The sequence below is a fragment of the Semicossyphus pulcher genome, unplaced genomic scaffold (assembly GCF_022749685.1).
Source record: "Semicossyphus pulcher isolate SPU_LCO1_2020_fin unplaced genomic scaffold, fSemPul1.0.p SCAF_13, whole genome shotgun sequence".
Classification (NCBI taxonomy): Eukaryota; Metazoa; Chordata; class Actinopteri; order Labriformes; family Labridae; genus Semicossyphus; species Semicossyphus pulcher.
This window is the reverse complement of record NW_027211637.1, coordinates 3,217,121-3,230,776: the sequence shown is the minus strand read 5'-3', so window position 1 is coordinate 3,230,776 and position 13,656 is coordinate 3,217,121. Positions and strand designations below refer to the sequence as shown.

General features: G+C 42.5%; 1 protein-coding gene across 1 annotated transcript; it reads left to right on the top strand.

Annotated features, from left to right (window-relative positions):
* Positions 1–4,250: 4,250 nt before the first annotated feature.
* On the top strand, positions 4,251–7,531 carry LOC138590402 (protein FAM107B). The gene is made up of 4 exons (XM_069661032.1): positions 4,251–4,293; positions 5,317–5,419; positions 7,137–7,278; positions 7,412–7,531. Exons 1-4 carry the CDS (start codon positions 4,251–4,253, stop codon positions 7,529–7,531), a joined length of 408 nt encoding a protein of 135 aa, XP_069517133.1.
* The last annotated feature ends 6,125 nt before the right edge of the window (positions 7,532–13,656 follow it).

The following is a 13,656-nucleotide window of genomic DNA, read 5'->3' as shown; positions in this document are numbered from 1 at the left end:
TATGTGACTGAGTGAGTGACGGTACTTTCACAGCCATAGAGAGAGTTGCAACATCGCAATGGCGGATCGTGGAGCATATTGGAGCTTCACTGACGCGACTCTCTGTCTTTATGGCTCGGGATACTTTATTTGGGGAGTAGGCGGGGCTGCTCCTCTGCTGCTCGTCCGCTGTCCTCACCTACGTCATCACAACTGAAACAAACACGGTAAAGTCTCACCTTGTGAATTTACTTTCACGTTACAGCCAAAAGAAGGGAACAAGAAATAATTTGGATTGGTTCTGAAGATAACCTGCAGGAGCCTGCATGGCTATCAGACTAACAGCAGTCCTCGACAGTTGGAATCATGCCGCTTCTTATTAAACATATAACCACCTTTAATCTCTGTAACTGAGCTTGTCTTCACTGGAAGGAGGCAGCCTCTTTTCTACCTGCTGCTTATGTTATTTCACCTGCAGTCCCCCCCCCTCCTCTCAAACTGAAACTGGAGACCCTCTCAGTGTCTCGTGTCAAAGTTCACTCAGATTGAATTGTCAAATCGTGACCTGAAAGGTCGGCTCGAGTGGGAGCAGAGTTTCATCTGGAGACTTCCTCAAATGACGACACAATTCTACAGCATTCAGACTTGAAACCACAGAATGAAGATCTTATTATTTAAAAGAACAAATATTTAACTTTGGATTTATTCTTGTTGAAGGAATCAGAAGAAAACATCTTTGTTGTTAGTTAAAATAATATTGAAAAATAATGAGGCATCACCTAAAAAATAAACACTGGCGTGTTTTTGGTACCTGAAAAGAGGAGGTGGGTCTTTTTCAATAGAGGCGACCATGTTTCTACTGTAGCCCTGAATGGACAAATCAAACACTGGATTTTGAGACCGTCGTTTGTCAGTTTCACTGCCACTGAAGGTTCTTTAACAGGTTTGGAAAGGGGGGAGTCAGGAGAGCAGTTGTCAGCTGGTTGCAATCTGCAAAGTCACCACTAGAGGCCACTAAAGCCTTCACACTGGTCCTTTATGTCATCAGCAGTCTGTGAGTTTTAAATACATGGGGTAAATTGAAGCAATGCAAGTTAGAGAGAAAGCTTTAAAATGTGTACGTAGCACACTTCACATTATATTTAAGATCCTACACTTCCCACAATGCAACTCAATAGCAGATGGACTTGCCTTGTTATTAACCCAGGCCTTAAACTTTAGTTGTTTAGCAGATTAAACTCTAACCTGAGATGAACCTGATTACAATAATGTTTTTAGGGATTTTCTCAGACAAAAATACACTTGAGACATTTATACAGCTGTTCTCACTCAAAGTGACAAATAAGTCTTTCCCTTTAATACTCACGGAAGCAACAGACAGTAAAGAACATAAACATCTGTAGTGATATTATCGTTTAATGTACGTTTCAAATCAGATATTGTATTGGAACATTTGTTTCATGAGATAACTTCTCACCTGTAACTTGAAAAACTTGTTTTTATAGTCTGTATAAAAAGATGGACGACATGACAGCTCCCTGAAAGTGAAGCCAAACCCTCTCTATCGCCCCCTGCTGACTGGCTGCAGTATAGCTCATAAAGCCCACCTCCTCCATGTTAACAGATGGGACATGAGTCAAACTATAAAATCAAAATACACGTCAAATACATTTTTCTCAAACATGGTTTCTGTCATTATAGTTAGTTCTTATCATGCTGATTTATGTCCAAGTGTTCATTTTTCTCACAAGTTTACTTTTAATTAGTTATTTGATTCTATAAAAAGGGGGTGTGACCTCATGATTGACAGCTCTGTTGACAAATGGGGCTCCTGCAGCGTTCTGTTCCCGAGTTGCAGAGTAGAGGAGGAACGGCGAGAGGAGACGTAACTAACACTAACACTACAGTCATTGAACTTTCCATAAGCGTGAACATCTGCTTCAGACCGACACAAGAAGCTGTTCTGCTGCAGACTGAGCCCACCTGAGGGCTCCAACACGCCAAGGCCACCTGAGGGCTCCAACACGCCAAGGCCACCTGAGGGCTCCAACACGCCAAGGCCACCTGAGGGCTCCGACACGGTAAGGACAAGGTAAAGGTCTGTCAATACTACGGCTCCACGAGCTGATCTCTACTGCACACGCTCTAAAATTAAAATGAAAAGACAAATAATCACATTTTGATCAAGTATATGCATATAAACATAAAAACACAAGTTGTTTGTATTTCTAAAATAATATGACTGAGCTGTTCGTGCATAACAGCACACATCTTTGTGCTGCTGAGTCCTTCTTGTTAAACAGTATCAGCCTGTTGATTGTGAACACGAGGGGCCGGACTGTAAGCGAGTCCCACATTCAGGCCTCTCATGTAACACTGCTCTCAATAGTATCACTGACTGTCCGCTCCACACGATGGCTTATGTTCTCAGACAGCAGCCTCTCATGAAGGACCCGAGCATCACAGGTAGGACTGAAGCCTGTGTGCATTTTTCTTTAGGTTGTACTGCAGCATAGGTGACGTCTGTAGAGCTACAGGCAGCTCATCGACACATTCCTCCTCTGCAGAAAGGACTATATATTTTAACAAGCTTATTTTGTAGGATTAAATTTGCCGATGGAATTCATTATTTTTGTAAAAATTCCTTCATGTGAATAATTAGTGTTATAACTAACTCTCTCTATAAGGAAAAGGCGTCTGTGCCGTTAATGCAACCACTAGTGTGTTATTCTTCTGCACAGTTTGACACTTGTTATGCAGAAAGTCTTTCATTATCTTTATCTTGTTCTGTAATCGTACACCTTGTCTTTTCTCCGGCCTCTCTCCTCCTCACCAGATCACAGAGATAGATGGCAGTTTTATCTTCAATCTTTGTTATGCAGCATGTTTATAAGTCATTTACATATGTACCTACTTACTGACACATGAATTATGCACCTTTGCTTACTGAGGTTGTACCCGACTAATGCTTTTGTCTCACATGGGATTTAGTTCATCAATACACACGTTAGAATATTGGTTTCTTGTATTTCAGCTTCAGAGTTTATCAGCCTGAACGAGTCTCATGTTTTACCTTTAAGACACAAGTGTACTTTACTTCTATGTTATTGTCTCAAGTTATGTAATCTTTGTTTTTATTATATAATTACACTTTAATGAAGGATTTAAGACAGATAGTAGGCTAAAGTTAGCAACAGCTCAGCTTGCAACTTCAAAGCATTGCCGAAGAGGGCCACAGAAACAATTAACTGTTCAACAATAAGTAAATTTAGCAGTTTTAACCACCAAGGTTTAGAGTAGAGGAGACTTCTGCAGAGCATTCGGCTCATGGTAAAACCCTCAGGGAGCTAAAAACAAGCAGAGCACCTACGAACAAGCTAGCAGCAGCTCAGCTCCCAGCCTCTCTTCACGTCCTTTGTCTACTGAAGCGTGTCGGAGAAACAGTGTTTACATATTCAATGTTTAGCATATTAATAACTGGGTCAGTTCGGAGGAGTTACTATTACAATGAACACTGTAGGTGCTTAGCAATCTATGGCAAGGATTGCTTCAAACAAGCCCACAGCATCTCCTGGCGTGCCGCGTCTGCCAAAGAGCTTCAGAGAAACACTGATTTTTAATGTGAAGCTTTCAGTGTTTTAATAAGTCGAATTATTGGTTCTGTTTGTGTTGGAGAGGTGGTCAGCTCTTGAGTTATTCGGCTCCCGCTAAAAACCGTCTGAGTGACTCTGGGTCTCCTGACTAAAGACTCAAAAAACAGCAAATACCTGAATGAGAATGGAAAGACTGGAATGGCAGCATCAGTTCTCTAAACTTGATCCAGAAATGCCCCAGCAGCTCCGACGTTAGCTAATAGTTGACTTGACAGTGTTTATGGGGCAGCCAACGACTTCCTTCCTCTCTTTCAGCACCACTGTGTCTCCTTCTGCCCTGGTTTCTGATTTCAATCTCATGATAAGAGATGATTGCCTCTTGTCATCACCCCTTTTTTCCTCTCCCCTCCCTCCAGCAGCTACCCAGCATGCAGCAGGAGCTGGGGCTCCACGCCAGGTCCTCAGGTGCTGCCCTCCATCAAGCCTTTTCATGCACTGAGATCCACCTCCAACGCACCGTCCTTCTGTCTTCCTCAACGTCCAAACCCTCCCGTCCCCGGCCCGGGCTTCTTACTCCAACAGAACACAACTCAACCACAGACCAACATGTCCCTCAATGATTCATGTCATCACAATAATCTCGCACACCTGGAAGTCCATCTGGCCTCAAGAAACAGGATGACAAACAACAATCAACCGCAGAGCAGCAATCACAGAAGAGGTCAGTCCTCTGGGATGTTGTAACATGATACCTGAGGAATACCTGGTTAGAGCAGAGCCTTCCTCTGTCTTCAGAAACATGCTTCAGTTATGCAACAGCCCAGAAAATTATAAACTACCAATCTCATATCTTTGCTGTTGGTGCTGAAGTCAAGGCACGGTGAGGAGCTGCGTTATAGTACGTTTATAAACCACTAATCACGAGACAATTTCGACCCATTGACAGCAATATCACTGTGAGCCACTGCTTCAGCCGCTCAGCATGTAGGAAGTCAGGTGAAGTGAAAAGACTGATATAGTTGGCTAAGTGAGCTGTGTTTGGGCGAAGGGTGGGTCTGATAATCCAGGACTTTTACCCCAAAGACCAGGGGTTGAGAATGCATTCGTAGGTTTAAGCATATAGATAAGACACGTTGGCCTAGCTTAGCATAAAGACAGGAAGAAGGATAACAATGTAGTAAACTACCTGCACACAGAAAAGTGTAAGCCAGCTTCATGTTTAGTGGATGTTTGAGCCACATCTTGACACAGAGTGTCTCTGACATCTGCAGATAAAATGTTATTAACTTCAGGAAGCTGTACAAAGTTTTCCGACTGGTTGTTGTTCACCAAGAAATAGTTATAGCTTTATAAGACCACATATAAGGGCTGCACGGTGGTGCAGTGGTTAGCGCTCACAGCCGGTTTAGGCCTTTCGCATGTTCTCGTGCATGCGTGGGTTCCCTCCGGTACTCCAGCTTCCTCCCACAATCTGAAGACATGCTGGTTAGGTTCATTGGTGACTCTAAATTGTCCGTAGGTGTGAATGTGAAAGTTTGTCTGTTTCTGTGTGTCAGCCCTGTGATTGACTGGCGATCAGTCCAGGGTGTGACCCCGCCTCTCGCCCAATGACAGCAGGGATAGGCTCCAGCCCCCCGCGACCCTGAACAGGATAAGCGGTGTAGATAATGGATGGATGGAACCAAGGAGAGACAGTGTGTTGATTAATGACATTGATCATTTTATCTAAATGGTTTTCTCTCAGATAATGGAGTGAAAGCTGAGGCCTCTTCAGGTCAGTCAAACCCTGTCAGGACGTCCAGGACTCACAACGAGCTTCACAAGGAACTGCTGCTGGCCCACAAGAAGTAGGTGACATGCACCAGCACAGAAGGGTCTATAATATGAGCAGATGGACTGCGATGTGGTTTAATTTCTAACAAGCATGATTTCTTTCTAATATCAGGTCCCATGAAACTGACAGCGTTTTGTTTCACTCTTTGCTTCGTGTCCATCATCAGAATGCATCCCATGCCTCTCTCCTGAGCCATTCTTCTCTAAAGCAGGCGTCATTAAGAATACATGAGAGTCTCAAACTTGCAATCATACACCTTCTCTCCATGCCGCTGCAGTCCGTTAGGCCGCCGGGAGCACGAATCTGTGTAAAGTGATATGTTAATAGGAGAACTGATCCGGCTCCACTATCAGCGTGTCCTGAAGCACCGCGCTGAACAAGTGAAAGGGAGAGATGTTTGTGTTGCTGCCTGTTTATCTGTTAATCCGCACACTCGACAAATTTAAACCAGAAACAAAACAAAATACCTTCTCAAACAAATTCACACAAAGAACACAATCCAAGGTCAAAAATACGATCACTTTCAAATGTCCACTAGATGGACGATATCAACAGGTCACATTTAAAGAACATTGATTAAAACTTGCACCGTCAGAGAAGATTAAACGACACATAAATAAACGATGAAAGGAACGTGGATGATGTGACACAGACTCACAGCAGTTAGACACAAAAATACATTACAGAAAACTTGACATGGACACACGTTTCACTTTTTTCTTGTCATTTAAGATGAAGTCATTTGAAGCAACGTTATTTTCATCCCTGCAAGACAAAAGCATGTAGTACGCTTGTAGTCCAAGTAGTATTGGTCAATCACGTATCAGGCTGCAGCGTATGCAGGAAGAACAGTCCGTGTGGAGAGCAAAAGCAGGCGGAGCGTAATCCGTCTTAATGACATCCCGGCTCCCATTAGCATCATCTGACGACGATTTAGCTTCTTATTAATCTCTATAAACAGACATCTGCATGCTAACAGCTAACAGCTAACAACCTGTTCTAGATCTAAAATTCAACTGATGCTGTCACGAAGGCTGCTCAGCATTCAGATTTCCTGTCTTCCTTGAATGCATCATAAATGGTGGCTCCGCCCTCCGTCTCATGTTAAAGTAGTTTCCTTCTCCTCTTGAGGACAGACCTGACAAAGCTTCATGTTGTTCCTAATCTGCATCATGATGTTGTTCTTTCAGCAAACTGAAGAGCCGTTAATTAAAGTCGATCACAAGAAAATCTGTTTCTGTTTGGGCTTCATCCCGCTGCAGTAAGCCAGAGTGCAGCCTCTGTGTAACTTCCTGTTTACAGTGAGACTGAGACTCAGCACAGACAGATGAACGGGCGCTCCTCCGGGGGATGGGACGAACCAAGAGATGACGGAGTTTATTTAGCAGACACATCTGATGGGAGAATTTCACTTTGATCTGAACACACGGTCGCTTCTCGAGCTGCTCACTGGACTGTAAACAATGCAGCACACGGAGAAGGAAGTCTGGGCCTGAGTCCTTATTGCTAAACGCTGGCTACACCAGAATGCCCACAAAATTCACCGTCACTCCTAGAGGCTGTGTCGTCGTTAGACGACAGTCGATGGGTTCCGAGATTAGTCAGCTCTATAATAAAGTGACAATCAGCCTTCAGAGCTTTCAGTCAAAAAAGCTCATCTGAGAAAGCTTTGTCCTTTGACTTCTCCACCTTATCTAACATCAGCTCCGTCTCTTCCTCTATGGGCTAAGGGGTCTGGCACTGAGCAGCAGGTCAGAACTGCAGCAGGCGCTGGAGAGGAGGAAGAGGGTGCAGAGCGACCAAGAGGAGGAGGGACAGAGCAGGAGCCCCCTGGAGGACGTGCTGCTCAGACGCCAGCAGAAACAACTTGAGGTAATACATCCAGTTTACTTACAACACCTGTGTCAGGTAGCAGGAAAGCTTTTTACTTTTAGTCATTCCTAAAAGCTGGTAGCCTCTCTGAAGGTAATACTTTATATCTTTTATACGTCTTTTCTCTCGTCAGAAGGAGAAGGAGCAGGAGGAGAAGGTCCAGGAGGAGGCCCAGTTGATGGAGTTTGTTAGAGTCCGACAGAACTTAAGAAAGATTCACTCAGCGTTTCAGAACAAGGCTGCAAACTCCTGAAGTGCTACAGAAGACGGCACGCAAAATGTAAAATGAACTCTATTCTAAATGGAGTTTTCTCAACACTTGTTGCCTTGAACGTGCCCTCAAAGGTGGTGGCGCATGCTGAAAGACACTCATGATTTCAGACACAGACTCTTTTGGACACTTCTTTTGGTTCTTTTATAACTGTAAAAAATGTCTGCTGCTCTGTGTAGGTCAATTTGTCCGTATTTTTTGTTGATATATTCGCTAATTATCAATCGTATGTTGCTTGCAAAAAAATATCTCCTTTGACTTGTTGTATTTGTTATCATTATTGTGAATGCATGTTAATGCCAGAGTGACACATTCATACCTGTAGGCCTGTGTCCACTAACATTGTTTTTCTGTGCTGGCTGAGTCTATTTTGTAAACAAAACCAATCAGCGTTTTCACACTCAGTGTCCCAAAAACAGCCTCTGTGTCAGCTGTTTTTTAACGCTACGCTCTCAGTTGAAAAAGTTCAACTTTTGGAACATCGCCGTGCTGGTCAATGTCATTTCTCCCTCACCGACCAATCAATATCAAGAAGGGGCAGAACTTCATAAATCACCTTGGCCACCAAACAATGGCGGAGGAGAAGCTAATCCTTTGTTTTTTTTGAGGGTACAATTTCCAGGTGTAGAGCTGCTGCTAATGTCAGGACACGATTCCTTTATATTGTTTTTATGTTTTCTTTGGAACATTTTTTTGAATAAAACAAATATTAAGCATACAGAGCGATTTCAAACAGAACTGATCAGACAGAGCGCATTTTGCACGGTGTAAAATACGAGGCGTACTGCACTGCCTTTTTTGTTGAAGCCTACGGTTTAAAAAAAAAGAGCAGCTCACTTTAAAAAATTTTTTTTTTACAGTTGTTAAGGCAACCACCGAATCATTAGCTATGATTAACTTAACCATTATACTGTAAATTGACAGAAGGCCCGCCTCTACAGTCATCCGATTGGACAATGAGAAAACACACCCATGACATCGGGCGCTTTTCTTTTTTCAACTTGAGGCGCTCAGAGCGTTTCCTCAAAGACGCGAGGCTCACAGAGCGGAAAAAACACGAGACGCTCTGCAAAGCAACAGCAGCACTCAAAAAGCCTCTCATTGAAAACAACTACAGAAAAGCCCCCAGCTGGCAAAACGCGCTCTGTCTGATCGGGCCCTTCATGGTCACTTTCAAGCGGAAGCACCACCAGACAACTTTCGTAGCAACAGTAAGCGTTGGTGAGAAGTTCTCTGAAATTGGAGTGTGCGCTGCCAGCACAAAAAACACCGTCAGTGGTCACCAGCTATTATAAACCCATATTAAACATTTGTTTAGCATATTGTTAAGATATGATTGTTTAAGCAGACATTGGATTAGAAACGCTGTGTATCTGCCCCTTTTAAAAACGTACACACAATCTCACGGCCAGAAAACTTCCAGAAAATGTGGCAAAAACAAGAATAATTCTGCAGATTTATTTACTGACAAAGTAGTGCAACATACTGTACATCATACATCCAAACATGCATCACTGTAAGTAAAGGAATGTAATGTTTCTTTTGCCAGTTCTGTGGTTGCATGTGTGATGCCTTTGAAAAGCCTGTCAAATAATTTCATATATTCCTGCAGATGTACCCAAAGCTTAAAATACCGCTGGCCTAAGTTTACATGAATCTCATTGGCCGAGCGGCTGAACCCACGCTGACCAAAAGCAATTTAGAGCCGAATTACCGAATATATTTATTTTTGGCATGTTGATTTTTTGGTAGAACTCAATAACAGATTACATCATATAGAACGACATATTGTAGAACATAAACCAGGAATGCGTTGGGCATATTAATAATCATTCACAATATGTACTTTGGGTGGACATCAAGGTATTTTCACACTTTAAAATATGTTTGGAAAGTAAAAAATGTCAAGAAATGTATGTCTTGATTACACCTGTCAGTTTCTTCTACTGTTCACTCCAACACTGGTTTAAACCCATCGGGGCAGGTTCCTCTACCTGCCAGGAGAGGACACTGTAGACATTTTATTCACACATCTATCGAGTGAACTTCATATAAAATACATCTGACAATGTGCAATTTGTTCAACTCAAATTATTCTACAACACACAGAAAACACACATTCCTGTACACCCACATTTAGCTGGGTAATGAGGACCACCATTTCTGCACCACTTTAAGACAGATGCATGCTATATTTTAACACTGTGTGGCTCCATGAATCCAAGTATCTCTTTGTTTAATGTTTTTTATGCATTGTGTGCAGGGCCTTTTTCTGGCACTATTCCCTGTCAATCAAATGAGCACCATCAATGAGGTTTCCAGGAAACTTTTATAGCTGCTTTTGGCTTTAATGATTCAAATAACTGCTCGTTATGAGGTGACCTAATGAGAGTAACATGTAAACTATGTCAAAGTGACAACCAGCCTTAATGTCCTCACTTTGTCACTGGTCAACAAACACAACAAACACACATACAAATAAAATTTTTGTCACAGTTAATGACTCTTCATCCGTCACTAATGCTCCTTCTGCTGGAATTTTCCATTGACACAAGTCAAATATGATGCAGACGAGTGGATTGTTTCCAATAACTTGTTGCCTTTCATGAAAGTGGCCTCAGGAAATATTTCTTCATGCAGGTCACGAGTGAGTTAAAAGTGTGTTAAAAACTATTGTTTCATGTTTCTGAAAGTAGTCTGTGATGCCGGACGTCAGCATGCCCAGGTCCTGCCTTTGCCTGCCGCCTAGTTAAAAAGGCAACGGACCGCAATGCCAATCAAATCAAGTTGGGCCCAAAGGGAAGCATCTCCATGTAACTTCTTTGAGACCTTTTGGAGGTAATCCTGGGTTCTGGGGTGGTCTTGATATGGACATGGCAGCCACTGATGGAGCCCACATTGCCTGTTGGCATTCCAACCAATGACTTGGCTGCCACGGCTCCAGGGCCGGGCAAACTGATGACCTCCTGGCAAATGGCTGAGACCTTCACCTTTCAGTGTGCACCAGTCTTTAGAATTTAAACTTAGGAACATGAGAGGCCCAGGACACCACTGTTACATGTGACCAGCCTTGTCTGTGCTGTGATGCCAGAATCCTCATTAAGACCTCAATGGACTGTCAATGGACTGTCGGTCCTTAAAGGTCAAAGAACACAGCAAGGACCGGCTCACATGATTGAGATTTGCATGTATTGGTGCACTGATACTTTCCACACCTTGTTTGTTCATTAAATAACATTATATTATACTATTTGGGCCATTAAGATGATTCACAGTGACAACATATTCTGAAGTCATGCTTTCTTTCCACTGCCACGCTGAGATATTCCACCATAAGTGTCTAGACTCGTGCATGCACTGTAGTTTGTTTTGAATACCATTGAAGCGTCAGATTTGTGCAATGATTACCTCTACTTTACAAAGGATCTCAAGCTGCAGTCGACCTCTCCTGCATCTCGAATTCTCCTGTTCTTGCTGGAGCATGTCCAGTGTGGCAAGTCACCAAGCTATTGTGGTAACAGACATCTTAATCCTTCTGATCCTTGTGCAGATTTACTCATTTAGTCGAGCATTATCTGACACTTTCAGAGGCACATTAGCTGATTGTACTGATTAGCTTAATGAGCTGAAGCAATTCAGCTGGCATGAACACACAGAAATCAGTGTAACGTGGACATCCTTTATGAAACTTTGGATTTACTCCATGTTTACCTTTCCCAGGTGTGGGAAACCTATCCAAGCACTCCCATGTGTACTGGGCCAAAAACCCAAACCAACCTCTCGAGTAAAAGGCGGAGGGGGGGACTTCCCAAAAACATTTCAGGAAACAATTCTGGAAAAGGAAACCACACATCTACCTGCCTGTCTCAGGTGTACTTTGGGGAAAGATTGCAGGACTTGGCCACCTGAGGAGTCGCCCTCTGTGTCTTCGGAGTGGTCTTTAAAAAGTTGCACTCCACTTGACACGTCTGTCAGTATGTCTTGATGCTATTTGTGGCTCCCTCATGACTTGAGCCGGTGTGATAACCTGTTTGTTGCCCTCCTCGTCGATACACTTTGACAATAGATTAGTAAAATTGTTACAGTTCATCCAAAGACATCAGGTCCGAAATCAGAGGCTTGACCTCTGACCTCTGAGCTTACTCTACAGCTGCTGCACATGGGCAGGTGCTGTCTGTCTGTCCTGCATAGTGTTAGCCTTACCACAAAGATTTATTACCCATAGTCCCTCTCTCACCCTCCCCACTGTTAGAGGACTCCTATTTCTAGTCAAGGACAAACATTCAAAATAGCCCTATCTGTGTTTCTATTGTCATGTAGACATACGACTCCGTTTCATACTCGGGGTATCGTGAATAAAGAAGATTAAATGTTTAATACTATGTTCTTTCATTTCCTTGGATAAAGAGGGGCTGCCTTTCACAATGTTCAAATATGGAGGGCTTAGGTGTTTATGGTGAAATGGATATGAGTGACCTCACAAGTATTCTCTCTGATGCCATCCCAATTGTTGGCAGAGCTTTCCAACAGATCCTCACCCTGCCCTGTGAGCACCAGTAGCTTGACTAAGGGATATATATAAGCTCATACCTGCTTATTGAAGCTACATTGGTTTGGTAAGTCAATAAGTTTTGTCAATAAGACAAACATGTTGTTTAAGGCGATTTAGAAATTGTGTTGCTTCATAGTTGAAGTTTTTAATAACTAGATTTGAGGATCATAATAAAGAGGAATCCCTGAGCCCTACTTTTAGCATACTTTTAGGGTGTAAATGACTAATAGGTAAATAGGTAGCTGTAGTAGATTGCTTCAGCTGGCAGCAATTCACCATATTCCCATGGCGGCCGTTTCCTCTGACACCACACGCAGGGTAGGAAGCTCAAACTTTACCATTTTAACACTTCTTGATTTCTGGGCAACTGAAAAGACAATTTATAGTGAAACTGTGAAGAGAAATCTGTCCATGTTTCAAAGTAAAACAACTTATTTGATAATATATTGGCTACCTTTAGACAACAGTTAATGCTAGCATTCAAGCACCTCTTAGCTACAATAGCTAGTAAGCATGTTAATCAGTTATTTGTTGCATGCTAACAGTATGTAAGCTAGAAATTTAAGCCTTTCCTGTCGTATTGTGTAAAACATCAAAAGCTTTTAGCCACTTCCAAGCTAACTAAAATATCTAGTATACCTGCTGGATGCTAAATGGCCGCTTTAAGAACATGGTCAATAAAACAGAACTGCTGCAATATAATCTTTTTAGGTAAAAGCGCCAAATCAACCAGTGCTTGTTTTTGGACCTGACAGACTCAGATTGTTATTTGAAGCAACACTTTGCAGAAAGGATCCCCTCAGAGACACAATTTTTGCGTAAGATGTTTTTCCAGAGAGACATTTCTTACATTGCCTTATTCTAAGCCACCAAACTCCATTGACAAAAACAGTCATTTTCCCTCTCAGGACACAGGAGCCGCTTGTCTACTGCTGCCTTGATATTTTAGTTTGTTTGTGTTATTGTGAAACTTTGGTGTTTTAAATGTTTCTTTCAGATCCAACACAATATTTGTTTAACGCACAAGAATATAAACTAACTAACCAGTTGAGAGAAAGGGTTTGAACTTCGTTCTTTAGCTCTTGTGTTTTTGGTTCTTGACACCATGACCCGGACAACTACGACTGTCACTTTACTAGTGAACAAGCGACTCGCGGTATAAATGTCCTGCAGGATACAACATTGCATCCTTTCCTTACCAGAGTTGTACTTACAGGAAAAGTTCCCAGAACTTTAGTCCCAGAACTTTAAGAAATGTTCTTTCAGCCCATTCCTTTCTGCATTTCTTTTCATTTCTTGAACGGTTAAGACAGGCAGCCAATTAGCCCTGGATGCATGAAAAAAATGATTACTTACCATTTCTGATTCCTGCATAAATGCTCCATTTGTTGATTGCTGTCTTCTGTAGATCTTCTGATATGTTAAAGCAAAATGAACAGAAAACATGTACTGGCCCACAGCTACAGCCGATGGGATTCTCCATAGTAGAGTCTGGACACGGATTTCCGGGAACGCTCTGGTTTCCGTTTGAATTAAGCTTGTAGTCTGAGTAATA